General features: G+C 44.5%; 2 protein-coding genes across 3 annotated transcripts in view; both read left to right on the top strand.

Annotated features, from left to right (window-relative positions):
- Window positions 1-663: 663 nt before the first annotated feature.
- Window positions 664-11,478, top strand: Vamp3 (vesicle associated membrane protein 3). Of its 2 annotated transcripts, none has more exons than XM_052178258.1 (5): window positions 664-769; window positions 2,413-2,494; window positions 7,815-7,973; window positions 8,633-8,684; window positions 9,904-11,478. In XM_052178258.1, coding segments are annotated over exons 1-5 (312 nt in total). In that variant the 5' UTR covers window positions 664-767; the 3' UTR covers window positions 9,921-11,478. The 2 variants fall into 2 exon arrangements, with proteins under 2 accessions (XP_052034218.1, XP_052034217.1); XM_052178257.1 differs by lacking the exon at window positions 9,904-11,478 and adding an exon at window positions 9,254-9,324.
- A 2,617-nt stretch (window positions 11,479-14,095) lies between these two features.
- The window catches only part of Per3 (period circadian regulator 3), a 39,483-nt gene continuing 34,529 nt past the window's right edge, over window positions 14,096-19,049 (top strand). Inside the window, exons 1-4 of the mRNA XM_052178249.1 lie at window positions 14,096-14,621; window positions 15,046-15,191; window positions 15,946-16,061; window positions 17,262-17,463. Coding sequence (XP_052034209.1) covers window positions 14,497-14,621; window positions 15,046-15,191; window positions 15,946-16,061; window positions 17,262-17,463 — 589 coding nt within the window. The 5' untranslated portion in view covers window positions 14,096-14,496. The remainder of the gene's footprint in view (window positions 14,622-15,045; window positions 15,192-15,945; window positions 16,062-17,261; window positions 17,464-19,049) is intronic.

Below are 19,049 nucleotides of genomic sequence, written 5' to 3'. Positions count from 1 at the left end.
TTTTCCACGTATACTACTCACCCATTTTTGAACAAAAGTTGAGTATCTCTTTTTTGCTAGGGCCAGGGAATTACAGAAACGGAAAAACCTTACAGTTCTCTAAGCCAAGGTTCCCTTTGGGGGTTGTAATATCCGTGCAATGGCAAATATTTGTCACCTGAGAATCTGAGAGGGGACTTCTTCCAAACCCTGTGGCCAAGACTCCAAAAGGACTTCCTGTTGCCTCTTAACTTTCTCAGAAAAGAACTTTGTCTCCTCAGGACCACTAGATTATTCTGGAACGTTAGGCACGTCCGCTCTCTCTAACATTCTCACGACCCAGAGATAAGGTATGCGAGCTCAAAGTAATGTAAAACGTACCCATTCTCACTCTAAACTGCCTTTCCAGGGCTAGAGACAGGGCAGCGGAGACACTGCAGGAAGCTGCTGTGATTCCTTGGCGGCGAAGAGCCCAGCCCAAAGGCGCAGGCGCCGCGCTCTAGCCCCGCCCACTTGTCCACCGAGAACGCCCGCCCACTCATCAGCGCGGGCGCTACTTCAGGGCAAGCTCTGGCCCCTCCCACTCTGGTCAGCCGGAAGGTTACAGCCCTTGCTGCGCCCGGCTCCTGTCCCGCCCATTTCCGGCGCGCCCTCGGCGACTGAGAGCGCGTCACCGGTTCCGGTCCGGCCCCCTGCTCGTGACGTCGCCACAGCCCCGCCCATCTCAGCCTCCTGTCGCCTGCAGCACAAGTCCCTAAGACCCTCGGCCATTCGCTGCCGCCGCCAAAATGTGAGTGACGCGCCGCGCTGCGAGGAGAGGCGAACTCCGGGGGTGGTAGCCCACTCCTGGGACCCGCTTCGGGCGCGGTGGCCGCTGCCCGGCACTCGGACTCGAGTGGAGGCCTCGCGGGCCTTCGCGCAGCGAGCGTCCCGGGTGCCTGAGGTGGGCGGCGGCCCTGCGGTGCACTCTGCCCCCCGGACGCTGCAGGACGAGTCGTGGCGCCACGACGTCCCCGAGTGCCCCGCGGACGGCGAGCAGACGCGGAAGGGCGGGGGTGGGGGCACCGGCTGGCCGAGGAAGCGGCCGCCACACCCCGCGGCTCCTTCCTGGAGAGGGGCGGGGGCGACCGTGAGTGCTCGCCCTCTGCGAGGTGGTGCCTGGCAGGAGCGGGAGACCGGGAGGTGGCGGGACGCCGAGCCCCAGGCCGTGGAAGACCAGCTTATGGCGTCCTCTGGGGAGCCGCCGCGCTCCCAGCGCATCCGTCTTAAGCCAGGACACGCTTGTTTTAAAATTGGTTTCTAATAGAAACCTTCAGCGGGAATGGATGTGTTCCTCTGCTCAGAGGTGTCACCACTTAACATGTACCTTGTCAGACTGCTGTGCAAACGGTAGTGTCCGGTCCACACTCAAGAGAACTACACTGGTTCACTTCAGCCAGCTGCATGTTCAACCTAAGTTTTAATAAGATAAGGATAGTAGTGTCCTCTTCAGAGAGTTATTAGGCTTCAAAGAGAAAAAAAAAAAAAGATACGTGGATAGTGTGCTTCCAGAGCACGGTCCTTACCTGTTTAACTTTCGGACCCTGAGTTCTGTGAGACAGAACTCAGTGTTGTGTCCTTGCAGACTTAAAAAGAACTGTTGAGTCAACCTTAGGGTGGTGTAGGAAGGCACAGGCTGGCTGCTGTTTTAGATTGGACAAGAGTTTAATGGAGGCAATAAGGACTTAAAAGCCAGAGTACTTGTGAAAAGTGGGAATGAATGAAAATACAGGTTCACTGAGCCTACGGGAGGTGAATGACTTTCCAAGAGACAGTTGCCTCAGCCTCCTTCTGGTTCACACAGACTCTCTCCCTGCATTTGAACCTACTTCTCCATATTGTCTGTTCTGTGATTGTTCCTAATTATAAGACAGTTCTTGCCAAAAAAAAAAAAAAAGCTCAGGAGTCTACCAAGTGCCTTTAAACATCTGTGATCTTAAAGCAAGGGTTTTTTTTAAAGCACTTTATTGACACAAAACAGATCTTGTTAAACACTTGTTTCAGACTTTGGTCACTATCAAGTGATAGAGCCTTAAGAATTATCAAGGGATTATAAAAACACATTACTACCTTTATTTCTTACTGCAGGACTTTTAAGAAATAACTGCAGTATAAGGAGTTAACACTGAGTCCCAGCATAACAGTTTATACACACAAACATGTATAGTTGAGAGCAGAGAACAAACTCACATGTCAGCCCTTGCTTTCCACCTTCTTGGAGACAGTGTCTCTTGTTCAGTGCTGCACGTATCAGGTAAGCTGGCCTCAGGCTTCCAAGACTCAGGAGTGTGCACCTCCCATGTCATGGTTGGAGGAGCACTGGGATTACATGTTTGCTTATCAAGTGCACTGGGCATTGTAATGCACTCACACTTGTGACTTTATACCTTTCAGGTCTACAGGTGTGCCTTCAGGATCAAGTGCTGCCACTGGCAGTAATCGAAGACTCCAGCAGACACAAAATCAAGTAGATGAGGTACTGCTCTAACGTTTTAAATGTGACTTTTCAACAACATGGGGATTCTCTAGAATTTTATTTAGAAAAAGAGGCATTGGAGCTAGAAAGATGTCTCAAGGGTTAAAAGAACGCTTACTTGTTCTAGCAGAGGATTCACCTGGGTTCCAAGCACTCTCATTTGTACCACAGAACTGCCTGTAACTGCCTCCAATGGCACCTGCATGTACCTGCACACACCCACACACAGACACAGGCATATAATTAACGTTTTTAAATGTTAGGAGGGAAAAGCATCATCAAAGTATGAGCATAAATTTTGACTATATCAGAAGTCATCTTTCTGAACATGTATTTGCAGGGCAATAGTAAAGATTCTTTGAGAAACAGTATTTCCATATCCGTTTTTTTAAGATTTATTTTATGTATATTAATATTTTGCTTGAATCTTCTAGAAGCCATCTTCTAAGCACAAAGAAGATTCTTCTTGGTTTCATAATAATTTTTCTACTATCAAATCACAAACCTAAAACATATCTGTCCCCAGAACTACTTGTAAGATAGTGTAATTAGATTGCTCAAGCCAGGAACAAGCCTTTCTGATCTAGGTTCTGTTTTGTTCCCAAATTGCTGTGTGTCTTGTAGCCAAGTTTACTAGTTCCCTAATATGGGCAGGTCTTTGTAGAAGCTTTCTCTGATATTCGATGAAGAACCCATAACAGGTGGAACTGCTGTAGCCCCAGCTCTCTCTGGAATTCTTGAGCTAGTAGAGTCTTCTGGCATCTTTTTGTTTGGGTGTGTGCATGTAGACCTACAGTGAAGATCCTATGAAAAACTCAGACCACTACTTCCATATTCTTTTTATTAATATTTAAGTGTATGAGATTTTTTTCCTACATGTATGGGGGGGTTGTTCACTCGCGCACTTGTGCACACACACGTACACAGTTTCTACAGAGGCTAGAAGACATCAAAACTCTTGGAACTAGAGGTTCAGATGCTTTATTGGTGCTGGGAACTAAACCCAGGTTGAACCATCTCCCCACTCACATACATACATACATACATACATACATACATACATACATACATATACATTTCTCCCAGACAGGGCTTCTTTGTGTAGTCCTGGCTGTCCTGGAACTCGCATTGTAACCCAGGCTGGCCTCAAGCTTAGGTCTACCTGCATCTGTTTCCTGAGTGCTGGGATTAAAGGCATGTGCTGCCGCCACCACCACCTGGCACAATCTTTCTGCTTTTAGCTGTCTTAAAACAGCTAAAACTATCTTAGATACTGTTATTAAATCATATAGTAAGATTTTGCTTTGATGATTTCTTTATGAACTTAATTCTGAACATTTTAGGCTTTTACACTAATTCTGTCACTTAAAAAAACTCAAATCCTATCCTTTTTAGAAATTAAAGAAATTTTAAAGAGAATCTATTTTTTGTTCTTGAGTGGAAATTTCTGTAAAATACAATTAAGCATTTTTTAAAAGTCATTAAAAGGTTAATGGCTAAAGTTAAAGTCATTATTAGCCATTTAGCATCTAATATGTTTACCATATTCCGTTGTTTGCACAGTTATCACTTCTTTCTGCTTTCAGAACTCTTTTGTCTCTACTAAAAAGCACCCTGAACTCATAGTCACTCACCTCTGGTTCTCCTGGTTGCCTGGTAACCTGTAGTCAGCTGTTTCTCTGGGTTTGCCTGTTTCAGGTGTAGCATGTTCCAGGGTATGTGTTGGGCTCTCTCTCCTCAGTGTGTCCCATGTTCATGGAGGCTGCAGTCTGTGCTGGCACCTTGTTTCCTCTTTTGGCTGAGTGATCCTTTATGATCTGAGTAAACCATGATTTGTTATCTCTTCCTACCTAATGGGTAACTAAGCTCTTCTGACTTCTCTGCTGATAAGTTGCTGTAAATATCCAGGAGCCAGATCTTAAATGTGTTTTCATTTCTGGTTCATACAATAATTGTATGGCAGCTCAGTCTGTGGCTACAGACTTGTAGCTTGTACAAGTACAAATGGCTACAGTAGCTTGTTTTCTGGCAGCAGTGTCCAGTGTCCTGGTGCTCTAGAGTTGGGGCTGCAGCCATCCAAGCAAGCAGGAGGTGGTATCTCCTTTTGTTTTTGAATTAATGATTTGATTAATGATTAGTGACAGTGAACACATTTCTAGTGTATATTGGCCATCTGTGTGCCTCTGAAGGAGTGACTATTCAAGTCCTTTACCCCCTTTTGTGTTACTGCTGGGGTTTTTTGCTTTTTTGTTTGCTTTTTTGTTTGTTTGTTTGTTTCTGAGACAGGGTTTTATTATATAGCCAGGCTAACCTGGGACTCACTATGTAGCCCAGGCTACTGTTGAACTTACCTCATCTTTCAAGTACTAGGATTACGGTTATATTTCTCATAATACTTCTTTTGCAAATGATTTTATTGTATTGTCTTTCTGTTACATGAACTTGTAAGGCTCTTTTATGCATTCTTCACATCTAATGTTTATCAGAGATGTAGTTCATAAGTATTTCCATCCTCTTTGTTGGTTGAGTTTCACATTCTTCATAGTATACTTTGATGCCAGAAGGTTTTACTTTATATAAAGCCCAATTTATCTCTTTAATTACTTGAAATTTTTTCATTTGTTGATCTTGCTTTTGATAGCAAATCTAAAAGCCCAGAGCCAAGCCTGAAGCTGTGTGCTGGCTAGTTTTGTATCAACTCAACTCTAGTCAGGGACATTTTAGAAGAGGGAACTTCCATTGAGAAAATACCCTACCTAATTTGCCTGTGGGCAAGCAGTTCCTTTATTGAGGATTGATATGGGGTACAATACCCTACTTACTCTTGTGTGGTGCCACCCTGGGAAAATTGTCCTGGATAATGTAAGAAAGCAGGCCGAGCAAGCCATGGCGAGCAAGCCCATAAGCAGTATTCCTCCATGACTTCTGCATTACCAGTTTCTGCCCTGACTTCCCTGGATGTTGGACTACAAACTGTAAGATGAAATAAACCTTTTTTGGCCGGAAGTTACTTTTGGTCGTGGTGTTCTAGCACAGGAGTAGAAACCTAAAGCAAGCTATAAAGCTTTACTTTTTTTTTTTTCTAAGATTACTATAGTCTTAGCACTTAAACTTAGCTCACTGGTGTATCTATTCTTCCCTTATGGTTATTTAGTTATGCCAGCACTGTTTGTTGAAAAGAATATTCTTTCTCCATTTGTTGTTTTTAGCATCCTTTTGATAGTTACTTGGTGGGCTGAGAGCTCAGTGGTAGAGCACTTGGCTAACTTATGCAAGCATCCCCGTCACCAAAATAGATTAATAGATCAATAATAAATCTATAGCCAGTTCAATTGGCTATAAATACATAAGCTGATTTCCAGGTTCTCAGTTCTCTCTCACTGGTCTTCATCTTTCCTTATGCCAGCACCACAGTTTGACTATTCTAGCTTTACGGTGAGTTTTGAAATGACTATTATAACTCTCTCTGTTAGTCTTGGTTTACTTGTTCTCACTTCTTTTTTGAGCTTACATGTGAAAAAAGCCACAGGAGCTGGAATTACATGACAGTCTTTCTGAGGGAGACAGAGCTGTTGGGATTATATTGACTCTTTAGTCACTCTAGGAGTCCTGCATCTCCATAGTATTAAGTCTTCCAATTGCCACTGTGGATGTCTTTCCCCTTCCTAATACTTTAATTCTTCTCTCCCCTTCTCTCTCTCTCTCTCTCTCTCTCTTTCTTTCTCTCTCTCTCTCTCTCTCTCTCTCTCTCTCTCTCTCCCCTCTTCTCTCCCTCCCCCCTCCGTGTGTGTGTGTGTGTGTGTGTGTGTGTGTGTGTGTGTGTGTGTCTGTGTGTCTTGCCTTAGCCTCTCAGATAGCAGGTATGTGCTATTGTGCCCAGCTTGGAGAAGTGTTCTGTATTGTTTTGGCTTCTCTTTTGTGGGTGGGTGTAGCATATGCATGTGTGTACACATGTGATAGCCAGAGGTCAAAATCAGGGATTTTCTTCTTTTTTCTTTACACCTTAATTTTTGAGACAGGGTCCTACCCTGAACCCATAGCTCATCGATGGCCAGTGAATTTCTAGAGTCCTCCTCTCCCTGCCTACCCAGTGCTGCAGTGACAGGAGCAGACTGCCACACCTGTTTTGTTGTTGTTGTTGATGTTGTTGTTGTTGTTTTTCTGTGAGCATTGCACATCCAAACTCGGGTCCTCACGTTTGTGCAGCAAGCCCTTTATCCACTGAGCTACCTACTCAGTCTGATTTGTACTTTCTTTATTCTGCAAGTCTTTCAGCTCCTTGATTATATTCTTGCAATTTTATTTTGAGTTTTTTGGTAAAGACAGTGTTATCTTAATGTTCTTTTTTGATTGCTGGCACGAAGAAAGGCAACTGATAAGTGTTTATCTTAGATGCTGTAACATGACTGGATTTATCCCTTGTAGATTTTGAAAAATTCTATTAAATATTTTTATTTAGTGCACATGTGTTTTGTGTGCACACACGTGTGTGCATGTTTTTGTATGTACTGAAGAGGTAAGGTTCTTCATTCAGGCACAGGTGTGCTATGGCATATGCGTTGGCAGTCAGAACACAACTTTCTTGAAGTCGGTTCTCTTCCACCTTGTCAAGGAGATGTCTCTTGTTTCTGCCATGCTGTGCTATGAAATGCAGGCTAACTGGCTCATGAACATCCAAGTGATTCTCCTGTCTCAGCCTCTCATCTTGCCTTAAGAGTGTAGGGATTACTAATGGGCACAGATCTGGCTCTAAAAATAATTGGTGGTGGGAACACACAGTATACCCACCACACACAGAGACATCAGAGAACAACTTGCAGGAGTCGGTTTTCTCTTTTCGCAATGTGGGTCCCAGAGATTGAACTCAGGTCACTAGACCTGACAACGTGATCTTTTACCTGATGAGTCATCTCTGCAGCCTTTTATGAAGGAGTCTTAAGGATTTTCTGTAGAGTTTCTTACACGTGGCATAGGTAGTCGTAGTCCTCCTTTCCAACTGGATGCCTTTCTTCCCAACAGCCATGAAAGTGAAGTACCCTGTTGTTCTGCTTCAGATCTTAGAAGGAAGTTGAGTCTCTCACCATAGCATGTGATACTAATGTGGGCTTCCCTGTAAGTGCCCATTATTGAAGTTCCCTTCTATTCCTGGTTTGCTGTGTGGATTTATCTATCCCAAAGGCCTGGGTCTTCTATTTAAGTGAAAGTTTAACTCAACATAATAAAGTATTAATCTGAAAAAAAATACAGAGTGCTCATAGATGTTGTGTGGAGTTTTGTTCTTCCTCTCCTTTTTTGTGTAACTGTGACCATGTCCATTTAGGTGGTTGACATCATGAGAGTCAATGTGGATAAGGTGTTAGAAAGAGACCAGAAGCTCTCGGAGCTGGATGACCGCGCAGATGCACTGCAGGCAGGTGCCTCGCAGTTTGAAACAAGTGCTGCCAAGTTGAAGAGAAAGTATTGGTGGAAGAACTGCAAGGTAATGCTCTCTTGACAGACCTTCACAGCAGGCCCTCTCTATTGCCCAAGTGTTGCACAGGCCCACGGTTGCATTTGGTGACTCAGGGTAGTGGGTAGAATCTGGGCCAACTGTGAGTCTATATCCCTTTTACTCGTCCACAGCTGGGAATCTAATCCAGATTTTGTGGCTAAAGTTAGAAGACATGCAGAATCAGACTGCCCAAGCAGTCATGGGCAGTAGACCCTGGCCCAGGCCTACCTGAGAACACACTGTTAGGGGGTGTTGGCTTTGATGCAGTTTGCTGCCCATTCTGGGAATGGCTCCAGTTTCAAAAGTTAAGTGCTAAGAAATCTCACCTTGTTCAACAAGAGGAAAAAGCAACGAGTGAGTATGGTCCAAAGCAGACTTAGCAAATGAGAATATCTGTGGTGAGAGCTTAAGTACTTCCTGTCATGCTTTGTTTAGAAGGGACAATCTGAGATAATGGGAGAAGATCAGGAGCCTGTGTGGAAATGTGTGTCTTTCCAGGAGTCACAGAGGATTGGAATATATTTCTGAAAGCTCAAAACTAAATTTCAGGCCTTAACTGAAAATATAAAATTTAGGCTTTAGAAATGATATAAAGTATCTCACACTGTAGCTGTGGTGGCAAGCGCTGTCTGTCTGTCTTGTTGCAGATGTGGGCGATAGGAGTCAGCGTCCTGGTGATTATTGTCATCATCATCATCGGTGAGTTACCCATGGCCATAGATGTTTGTCTGTGCAGCAGCACAGAGTGGACTCAGTCCAAGGTTTAAATGTTGTTCTTTACCAAATATTTTGAATACTTGAGGGTGTTTTGAGATGATGGTATTGAGGGAAGTTTGAGTCTGTCTCAGTATTCAATCCAGGCTGGCCTTGAACTTGTGATCTTTCACAAGTTCAAATGTTCTGCCTCAGCATTTCAAGTGCTAGGATTATAGACATGTGCCACCAAACTGATCCCAAATATTTGAGTTTTTGTATTTAAAGTCTGGTGTTTTGTTTAGATACATGAAGGGATGGATAGATGGATGTGTTCATTCTTTAAGAATAGCAAATCTCACTCCTACTGTCTGGCCAATTTTTCTCTCCTATGCAGTTTTAGTCTGTTTCCTTTTGTGGAATGTGGTGATTAGCTGAGACTACCTTGATCCATCCCAGCTCTACCACCTGTAGTAGAGGTTCTGTGTCCTTGGGCAAGCAGTTGGGTCTGTCTGGACCTCAGTATTCTCGTGAATAAAATGAAGATAGTAATGGTGTTCACCTTGTGTTGTTAGGACAAACCTGGTTACTACGTAAGAAAGTACCTGGCATAGGAGAACAGAAATGGTAATTACATAAATAATGTAGATAGCACATAGCTACTCCCACCACTCTTGTGGCTGTATTTTAGAACTCATTCTATTTTCATTCCAATCTATGGGAATGTCCTAGCAAAGCATGCCTTTCATGCTAGTTCATGGGTTGGTTTTTTTTTGTTTTTTGGGGGGTTTTTTTGGGGTTGTTTTTTTTGTTGTTGTTGTTGTTGGTTTTTTTTTTTTTTTTAATTTTTTTTTTTGGGGGGGGTTTTTTGGATTTGGGTTTGGGTTTTTCGAGACAGGGTTTCTCTGTATAACCCTGGCTGGCCTGGAACTCACTCTGTAGACCAGGCTGTCCTCAAACTCAGAAATCCGCCTGCCTTTGCCTCCCAGAGTGCTGGGATTACAGCTGTGTGCCACCACCGGCCCAGCTCATGCTAGTTCATGTATTTCCTTTTTCTCTTTTGATTTCAGTCTTCCCCAGAACCCTGTAGCATAAAGACGCTACCAGTAGAGAATTGGCCAGATCAGTTTCTCTTTGTCCTAGACAGTAGAAATCCCTACTGAGCATCTACACAGAAAGACTAAACTGCCCTTTGCTTTGTTTCTAAATTTTCCCTGCCTCTTAGTGTGGTGTGTCTCTTAATGAAGAACAGATGAAACTGAAGCCGGCTGTTCAGGATCTTCTTCAAGACTTTCTACTTGCTGTGTTATCGAGCTTACCTATTGTTTTTTTCCAAATGATTACTTTTGTTAGTTTACATAGTTTAGTGCCTAGAAAATGTGCCTTTGTTTTTCATATACACTCCAAACTGGAGGTGCGACCTACCATGCCCACGTTTTGCACAGTGCCTTTACAGATTTATGGGCTGGGAAAGATGACTTGTGTGTTTCAGAGTGCTGAAATCTAGGTGGATGTTGTCACTGATGACTTGTGAATTCTAGGAAGGGAATTTTGTTCAAGTCACTGTCCCCACATCTGACATGTCTTCAAAACCACATTTTAAACCTTTGGGTAATTAAATTCCCAACTTGGACCTTCCAAGAAGAACACTACTGCCTAACAAAAGTCAGTGACAATAGCAGGGTGTGCCTTATTTTGAAAGCTAGGTAACTTTTCAGAGTATCCTCCATTTGTAAGCACTACCGACTCCCACTGTATTTAAGATACTGGTGAAGAGCTCATGCTCTTGTGTTAGATATGAAGATGTTTACTTTCTTGTTCTTGTATATCACTTCTAAAATAGTATTTTAATCAGAAATAACCCTTTGACACGTTTTTATAGAACTATGACCAAAGTTTCTAGTTTGCCAAAAGTTAAATACAAATAATTGCCTATAAGTTTGCCTCTAATAGTTAAATTCAAATAAGTGCCAAGTGTAAATCAAGGTTCCCTTTAAGAAAAAATGTTAATACTGTTAATGTGTGAGCCTTCAACATCTTGACAGTCCTTCCTGTGGAATGCTGCAGAGAATACTATTCATTCTGATTTGGCTTCTTTCCTAGAGCTATAGAGGTGGGCTCAAATCACACCTGTAAACAAGATACTCAGCCAGTAGTTTGCAGACTCTACTAGGCTATGGCCTCTGGTGTGATGCAGGCAGCAGCTGTGCAGCCTCACAGAGGCATCAGTCTGCAGAGAGGGTTCCAGAAGACTGTTTACTGCTTTGACTCATCCTTTGTATTATGTGTGAGGTGAGGCATCTGCTACTCCTGGAGGATAGCTAACCAGGCATGCCTGTTGCTCTTAGAATGTAGCCATTGTTGTCTGAGACAATTTCGTTGTTTATATGAGACTTTCTTCAAGGTTTGCTTCAAAGATGGGAGTTCAGGCATGGGTGAAATTGAGGAAGTGGTGAAAGACAAGTTGCTTGCCTGCATCATTGCCACTAGAACGTCCCAAAATCTGTGTTTATGTGCAGAGCAGCATTAGTCAAGATGTCATAGAATCTGGTTCTAGTTTTTTGGTTTTTTTTAAATCTGTTTCCCTAATATTACTTAAACAAATGTTTAAGGTATGCCTTACCCCATCAGCCTAGGGCCTCTGACCTGATCTGACCCCACAACTTTGGTGCTGTCTCTTCATATTCTGTCATGTAACTCATTGGCTTCTGTATTAACACAGTAATACCTCGCTTCCCTGTGCATTTAGCTGGGAATGTCCCCGCTATGGTGACCAGAATAAAGTTGTTTATTAACATGATCCCGTGTTGTGTTTCTTGAGTGGAGCTGGGGATACACATGATGCATGTCCCAAACTTCTGACCTTTAATGCTCCTCTCCCTCCCTGACAAACTACATTTTTTCTTATCCATTCTCCTAGGAGCACATATTCCTGTGAGTAGGTGTAGATTTCACCCTGTGTTAGGGTTCTCTAGAGCAACAGAACTGATAAGATGAATATATATTTTAAAAAGATTTTAATGGTGTGATATGGTCTTCCTCATACTGAAGAGGCTGAGAACCTGAGAGCTGCTTAGTCCTTGAGGCTGAGTGCCTCAGAAGTTCCCATCTGGCACTGCAGGCCTGGAGGATTCCAGAAAACCTCTGGTGTTGAGCACATGTGGAAGCCCATGAGAACATGTTGAGTTCTGATAACAGCAGAAGGCAGCAACAGCAGGGTAGATTAACCCACCTGTGATGGAAGGCTTGCAGACAAAAAGCAGAGCTTCCTTCTCCCATCTTTATCTTAGCTGTCTCTGAAAATTGCTGCCTACATTTAGAGTACATCTTCCTCACTTCACATAACCTGAGCAGAGAAACCTGCTCAGGAATACCTGACAGGCTGCCTTTCAGCTGATTCCACACCCAACAAAGTCGACAACTGGAGTTAACCATCACATACCTTAAATGAAAAGTGCTTTTCAGATTAGAAGTGAGTCTGTAGCTGGTTTGCAGTTACCAAACTAGTAAGGATTTGGTCATTGGCCTTCTGGAGGTGCTCTGTAGAGTTAACCCTGGTCCACCACACAGCCAGCAAGGTACACTTAGATAGGGGAGGGATGTTCCAAATGCATGGCTTTTTCCTATATCTGCCTTCCTTTGAATACATTTCCCCTCATTTCCCCCACTCTTGCAAATAATATATAGACCAGGTAGGATTTTGTCTATGTTTGCAGCACAAAAGTCTAAATACTTTACCTTAAGCACAAGCTGCTTCATAGTCTGGCCCTTCCTTTCTTATCTGTTCTCACATGGCTTCAGGTTCTTAAAGACTAACATGCTCTGCACAAGGATGGCCAGGCGGGGGCCTTGCTGTTCAGTTCTGTTGGCCCACCCATTTCCCCCAGCCCAAGGTATCACTCAGATTCAGTTCCCCTTCTCAGCGGCCTTCCCTTACCTTCCAGCATGTTCTCCAGGGCTCTTCCCTCCTTCCTTAACCTCTGTCCTTCACATTCCTACCAGCATCTCAGGCTTTCTTGACTTAGCGGCACCATCCGTGTATTGTACGTTGAGTATGAGAGAATTTGGTCCTGACCTCAGTACAATAATCCCTGCCCACGTGTGTGCACTCTTGAAGAACAGGCTCAGGAGTAGAGTGATCCCATTGAGGAGAAAGACTTTTTAAAAAACTGGTCATTTGTCCAATATGAAATGTGGATACCTGCCCTCTGGCATTTTCCCTTTCTCCTTGGACCTGAACACTTTCGTTCATCCAACAAATGCTGAGTGTATTTTTTTATATTTTTATTTTCTATATTCCTTGTTTACATTCCAAATGATTTCCCCTTTCCCACATCCCCCCCTCCCCATATGTCCCATAAACCTTCTTCTCTCCACCCATTCTCCAATCACCTCGCTCCTTTTTCTCTGTCCTGATACTCCCCTCCAACGCTAGATCAGTCCTTTCCAGGATCAGGACCCTCTCCATACGAGTGTATTTTTTATTTTATTTTATTATTTATGTGGTGTATGTCTGGTTAGCTCATGCGCACTGTGCAGGCGTCTCGATCGATGAGGGCATTGGAGCCCCTAAAACTGGAATTAGAGGCATCTGATAGAGGGTGGCTGGGAACCATCCTAAGGAAGAAGCAGTAGGTGCTCAGCTCTCAAGCGCTGAGCCATCTCTCCACCCACTACCGAGTGCATTCTTGATGTACCCGGGCAGCAGCAGAAGGCTGGAGCTCTGCCCTGAACCTTTCGTTTCTGAAGAGCAGATAGTTATGTAAAAGGAGCGTCCCGGCTGTTTCCTCGAAAACGTCGTTTACAATACTACCTTCCTCCCGTTGCCAAATGAACCTGTAACTTGAGGGCAGCCAACGAACTTACCTTGTACCATTAAACTTGTATTTCTGAAAATACGGTTGGATTCTACCTGGGTTCACTCACCTATATTGGTGGGTGGGAGGAAGCAGCAAGTTTAGGAAAGATTAAAACAATGGGAACCCCAAAGCACTGCATTCCTGTAGCACTCGGGAGCCCCACAGGCTCCACTCACCTGTTGGCTGCGCAGACCCCGCCCTTTCGTGACTGACAGCCCCAAGGCCCCGCCTCTGGGAAACACAGCAGTAGACTTGCGCAGCCCGGCCCTACCGTCCAGGCCACTCCGCTTGGCCGGGATTGGCCGAGGGCCGCCCTCGCCCGACCCGCGCGTTATGTAAGGTACTCCGGGGGCCTTTGCACCCGCCCACCCGCCCGCGGTTATGTAATCCCCCAAGGTCCACGACCCGGACCCCGCCCCCTGACCAATGGGAGCTCGCGTAGCCGGTAACAGCGGCCAACCGCGCGGCGAGGGGGCGGGACCGGGTCCCTGGCGCGCAGGGGGGCGGGGCCGGCGGCAGCTCGGCACGCGGACGGCCTCGAGACTGCCCTGCCCGCGGGTGGGCGAGGCTCTGCGGGGCGGCGGGCGGCGGCGAGTGCTCGGCTGGCAGGACGCCTGCGAGCCCGCACGGCCGGGCGCTGCTGCCCCTGCCTTCCGCCCGGTCGCGCCGGACGTTACGCTCTGAGGTGTTTCTCGGTACTCGCCGGGCTTCCCAGCACGGACGGTGGAAAAGTTGTTGCGGGCTGAACGCGCTCCCTGAGAGCCTCGCTGGTGGTCCGTCCAGCTGTTGGTGTAGCTCGTCACCCCAGCAGGTTGTGGAAATGCTGGGGAGAAAAGTGCCCATCAGATGAGCGTGCTCGGCGACCAGTCTTTCCCGAAGGCGATGGCAGGGACCCAAACAAGCCGGGTTTGGTTGCTAGCTGCAGACTGAGAGAAGCAGGCTGAGGGCTGCCTGGCAGGATGGATCCCTGTGGAGACCCGGCAGTGCCTGGTGGCGACAGTCCCCACACTAGGGGACCGGGGCTCCGCGGGGCGTCTGGCCCGGAGGGTCCGCTGCAGGGCACTTGCGTGGACAGCAGCCACAGGTGACGCTAGGAAGCCTCCCCACCGCCCTCTGTGTTTACTGCCCTTCCCTGGAGCGGGGGAAGCAGGGTTTACAACTTTTTAATTGTATTTTTGGCCCCCCCCCCGGGGGGGGGGAGGATGGGGGAGGCGACCTGAAAGGGAACTTTCTGATAGTTCTGTGAGGATTGATGGGACGGGGAACGTTACTAAACTAAATTACCGGAGTATGGAATGAAAAAAAGGAAAGTGGTTAAAGAATTTGACTGAGTTAGGACTGAAGGGAGAATGAAAGTGTAAAATGGACCCTACCTGGAAGAGAAAGGACATTAAACCTATGACCTGGGTTAGTTGAGGTAGCCAGGCATCCCTAGAAATCAGGTATTCCTTGAGTGTCCACCATTACCGTTTCTTGTTTGTTCGTTTGTTTGTTTGTTTTCTATTCAGTGAACATGAAGACCGAAACAGAATGTCTGAAGACCTTATAATGGTTGTCCAAGAAATGAAAAAGTATTTTCCAGCTGAGAGACACACTAAACCCAGCACCCTAGATGCCCTTAACTATGCCCTGCGCTGTGTGCATAGTGTGCAAGGTAAATAAGTTGCAGCCTATAGGGTGGTGCTGGGCCCAGGACTCATATACAGTGGGATTCCAGTCTCCAGAGGCATGAACTTTATGTGTAGCCAAGACAAGCAAGTCTGAGGCTGATGTAAGTGGTGCTTTAGGCTTTCCAAGTTTGAAAAGCCCAGGAGAATGTTATTTTCTGATAGTTTACTAACTGTGCAATATTGTGCCTATCTGTCGAAAGAGTAAAACTCAGAAGACTTTTTCAAGGATCATTGCCTTCCATGGAGGTTACAAGAGCAAATACATGTATTTTTTTTTCTGTCATGCACATACTTTGGAAATGCATCATGCATACACTTTTGGAAATGCATATAAAAATTTGACTGAATCAAAGAACAAATGTTTCTCCTTTCCCTAGCATAAACCGCTTTGCTCAGCCTGTGAGAAATAGGTAGTTTGTGAATTCTAGTGTTTCCTCCATTAAAGATACATGTATTTGGTATCTGGACTTTGATTTTATTAACTAGTTTTAGAACTTCAAATGAATCTTGCTCCTTGTAACCTAGAACAGACAGGATTCATAAAACTCATAGTCTTAAGTTTGCATACCTAGCTATATTCTTGATGCAAACAAACAAAAAAAAATCACCTGGTTTTGAGGGAAACACACTTAAGGTATCCTCTGCTAAGGAAATACGCCAGCTTTATAGTGCTAAGAAATGGCTTCTTAAAGAAACTGTTGTCACCAGATTGTCTGTTTATCTGCCTGTGTTTCTTAGCAAGCAGTGAATTTTTCCAGAGTCTCAGCCCACGTGGAGCACACCAGGCAGATGTGACGGTATACAGTCTGGAGGACCTGACCTCTCTGGCTTCTGAACATACTTCCAAGAACACAGTAAGATTTCATGAGTTTTGCCATCTCCACCTGGTGACTCTTCCTAAGGACCTTCTCTAGGTGTTAAAATAGTCACTGGAAGCTTCACTTGCTGAGGTTTAAAAAAAAAAAAAAGAGCAAAAGTTCTAAAAAAAAAAAAAGTCCTATGCAGAAACCCTGTCTGAAGAGGGATGGAGCACCTTGTGTTGTATCAGAGTTTTCCTGTGCTTAGCCAGCAGGTAATTTACTCCCCTTAGCATCCCCTGTTCTCTCACAGGAAAAGAAAAAAGCATCAAGCAAAGTGTGGCAGAGTAATTTCCTGCATCTTATTCTAATCTCCAAATTGTTACTTTCTATTCATATCATTCTTAGTTCCAATACCTACTTCTTCAAGTTGTAACAACTGGATTTTTGTAGTACAGGTGAGTTGAGATGTCGTTTTTGTAGTGACATTTTAGAAGAGAACTTTAGTGGTATATTTAAATTTTTAATCTCTTTTTGTTGATAGAATAATTAAGCCTCAGAGTGTATTGATGGTAGAGACTCCTTCATTGGATGTTTAGACTCCAACATCATCATAACTTAATGATTATTGTAGTTCTACAACAGGAGCTATGTAGTGTTACATAAGAGAACCTATTCTGCTAATGTGCACAGTGATGTAGTAGGCTGTTAAACAGCAAGTTTTAAGAAAACATTCACCTTCTAAAATCTTCACCGTAAGTCTAGAGAGGGAAACAGGTCCGTGCTAGCAAGCGCAAAGGCTGGTTATAAATGGAGTTTGTGGCTAATCAAACAGGTCTGACATGCAATTCTTATGTAATGAGGTCTGTCAAGGACAGCTTTGTGGAGAAGGAGATCTTGAGCGTGGTCTTTAAGCATAGAATCTGCTTTGCTGCAAGACAGTCCCTTCTGGTGGGGAGCACAGTTTGCCGAAGTGTGTGCACTCTGTATATATTTAGTCTGCATGGAAGCTGGTGTGGGATTTTTGGCATAGAGATTGGACTTTTAGGAAGCACGGTATGCTTTTTATAATAGTTGTTAAGCATGCTGGAGAAAACTATTTAGGAAGCTTTTTATCTTTGCAAGGGGTGAGTGTGTGCATGTTGTGTGTGTGGTTTAAGCTTTGTATTGTGACCAATACAAAATCCGGAAAGAAACTGACTTTGCAGAGGCATTGTTTGTAAGTTCCTCTGTGTCTGTTTTAAATATTTCCCGCAGGACACCTTTGTGGCTGTGTTTTCGTTTCTGTCTGGAAAGTTGGTGCACATATCCGAGCAAGCTGCTTTGATCCTGAATTCTAAGAAAGGTTTCCTCAAAAGTTTGCACTTCGTTGACCTGCTTGCCCCTCAAGACGTGAGGGTGTTCTACGCGCACACTGCTCCGAAACAGCTTCCTTTCTGGGACAACTGGACCCAAAGAGGTGTGAGACCAGTGTAGCTTGCTCTAAGATGGGGTTGTGCACCCAGAAATAGAACAGACATTAACATGTTATTTCCAACATAAACTCCATGTCATTTTCCTTCTTTTTTTAAAATTTAGTTTACGTGGTTATTTATTTTATCTCTTTGGGGTTTTTTTGGTTGATTGGTTTGGTTTGGTTTGGTTTTTGGTTTGTTTGTTTGCTTGTTTGTTTGTTTTGAGATAAGGTTTTCTATGTAGCCAAGGCTGTCCTGAAACTTGCTTTATAGACTAGGCTGGCCTCAAACTCTGGGATCAGAGATCTCATCTCTGCCTGAGAGTAGAATTCAGGACATGTACCACAACTGCAAGCCTTCTTCTTCTCTTTTAAAAGAGCACAGCAAAATGGCATTTTTTTTATCATTTAGTAACATAACAGACCAATGCATTTCTTTTCACTTAGTGAAATTTTACTTATTTTCTATTTAAAAAAAAATAGCTTTGATTGGTACAGGCTCTCTTTACTCTGAATTAGGAGGGCATATTTTCTCCTTGTGTTGACTCCATGATGTCAGTCTGACAGATGTGACTTCATCGGTAAGATTCTGAGAGTCTGACTCACTTTTTCTAGCCCCTGAAAATTCATGGATCCAATAATTTGGAAGCCTTGAGAAATGCCTGTTCACTTGGACACACCTGCATGACTGCAGCTCTCTCTGGGGCATTCTGATTGTGTGATTTCCTTTTTAAAGTCGCTCATTACTCCTTATGTTCTCTGTGAATCGTCTCTTAAAGAGCTCAATATACACCACCTGCATCGTTGGCCTTTTCTCTGATTTCAGTCCCTTTACCCTGTTGTTCCGTTTATTCGTTGTAACTCAGGCTACCCTCAAACTTGCCTTACAGCCAATATGGCCGTAAACTGTGATCGTCCTGCTTTTACCTCCTGAGTGATGAGATCACAGGCATATACCAACCACCGAGCCACCATTGGCAGTGCTGGGGTCGAACTGAGAGTTTCGAGAGGCTAGGCCAGCATTCTGCTGACTGGGCTACATCCCTGGCATCACTTGATCTGTTTTAAAAGATTTCTTAGCCGGGCGGTAGTGGTGGTGCACGCCTGTAATCCCAGCACTCTGGGAGGCAGAGGCAGGCAGATTTCTGAGTTCGAGGCCAGCCTGGTCTACAAAGTGAGTTCCAGGACAGCCAGGGCTATACAGAGAAACCCTGTTTCGAAAAAAACAAATCTAAAAAACCAAAAAAAAAAAAAAAAAAGATTTCTTTATGTATGTATAGGTGTTTTGCCCGAGTAAATGTCTGTGTACCACATGGGTTCCAGGGCTCATGGAAGCCATAAACAGGCATCAGATGCCCTCCAGAACTAGAGTTATAAGTGGTTGTTAACATGGGTGCAGGGGATTGAATCTAGGCCCTGTGGAAGAGCAGCCAGTGTCTTTACCGTTGAGTCTTCTCCCTAGCTCTCCTTTGTTTGCTTTTTTAGAAAACATTCCTTTGTTGTGTTAAAAGCAGAGAACAGGTGAGCACAGCAGCCTGTCCCTGCACTCTAGAGGACGAGACAGGATGGGACTTCAAGGCCATTGTCATCCA

The sequence above is a fragment of the Apodemus sylvaticus genome, chromosome 3 (genome assembly GCF_947179515.1).
Source record: "Apodemus sylvaticus chromosome 3, mApoSyl1.1, whole genome shotgun sequence".
NCBI lineage: Eukaryota > Metazoa > Chordata > Mammalia > Rodentia > Muridae > Apodemus > Apodemus sylvaticus.
Note: the sequence above shows the minus strand (reverse complement) of the source record. Positions and strands in the feature narration are given on the sequence as shown.

Coding starts and splice junctions, on each gene's coding strand:
- Vamp3 (XM_052178257.1), top strand. Junction 2,495..7,814: donor CACAAAATCAAGTAGATGAG/GTACTGCTCTAA, acceptor ATGTCCATTTAG/GTGGTTGACATCATGAGAGT. Junction 7,974..8,632: donor ATTGGTGGAAGAACTGCAAG/GTAATGCTCTCT, acceptor GTCTTGTTGCAG/ATGTGGGCGATAGGAGTCAG.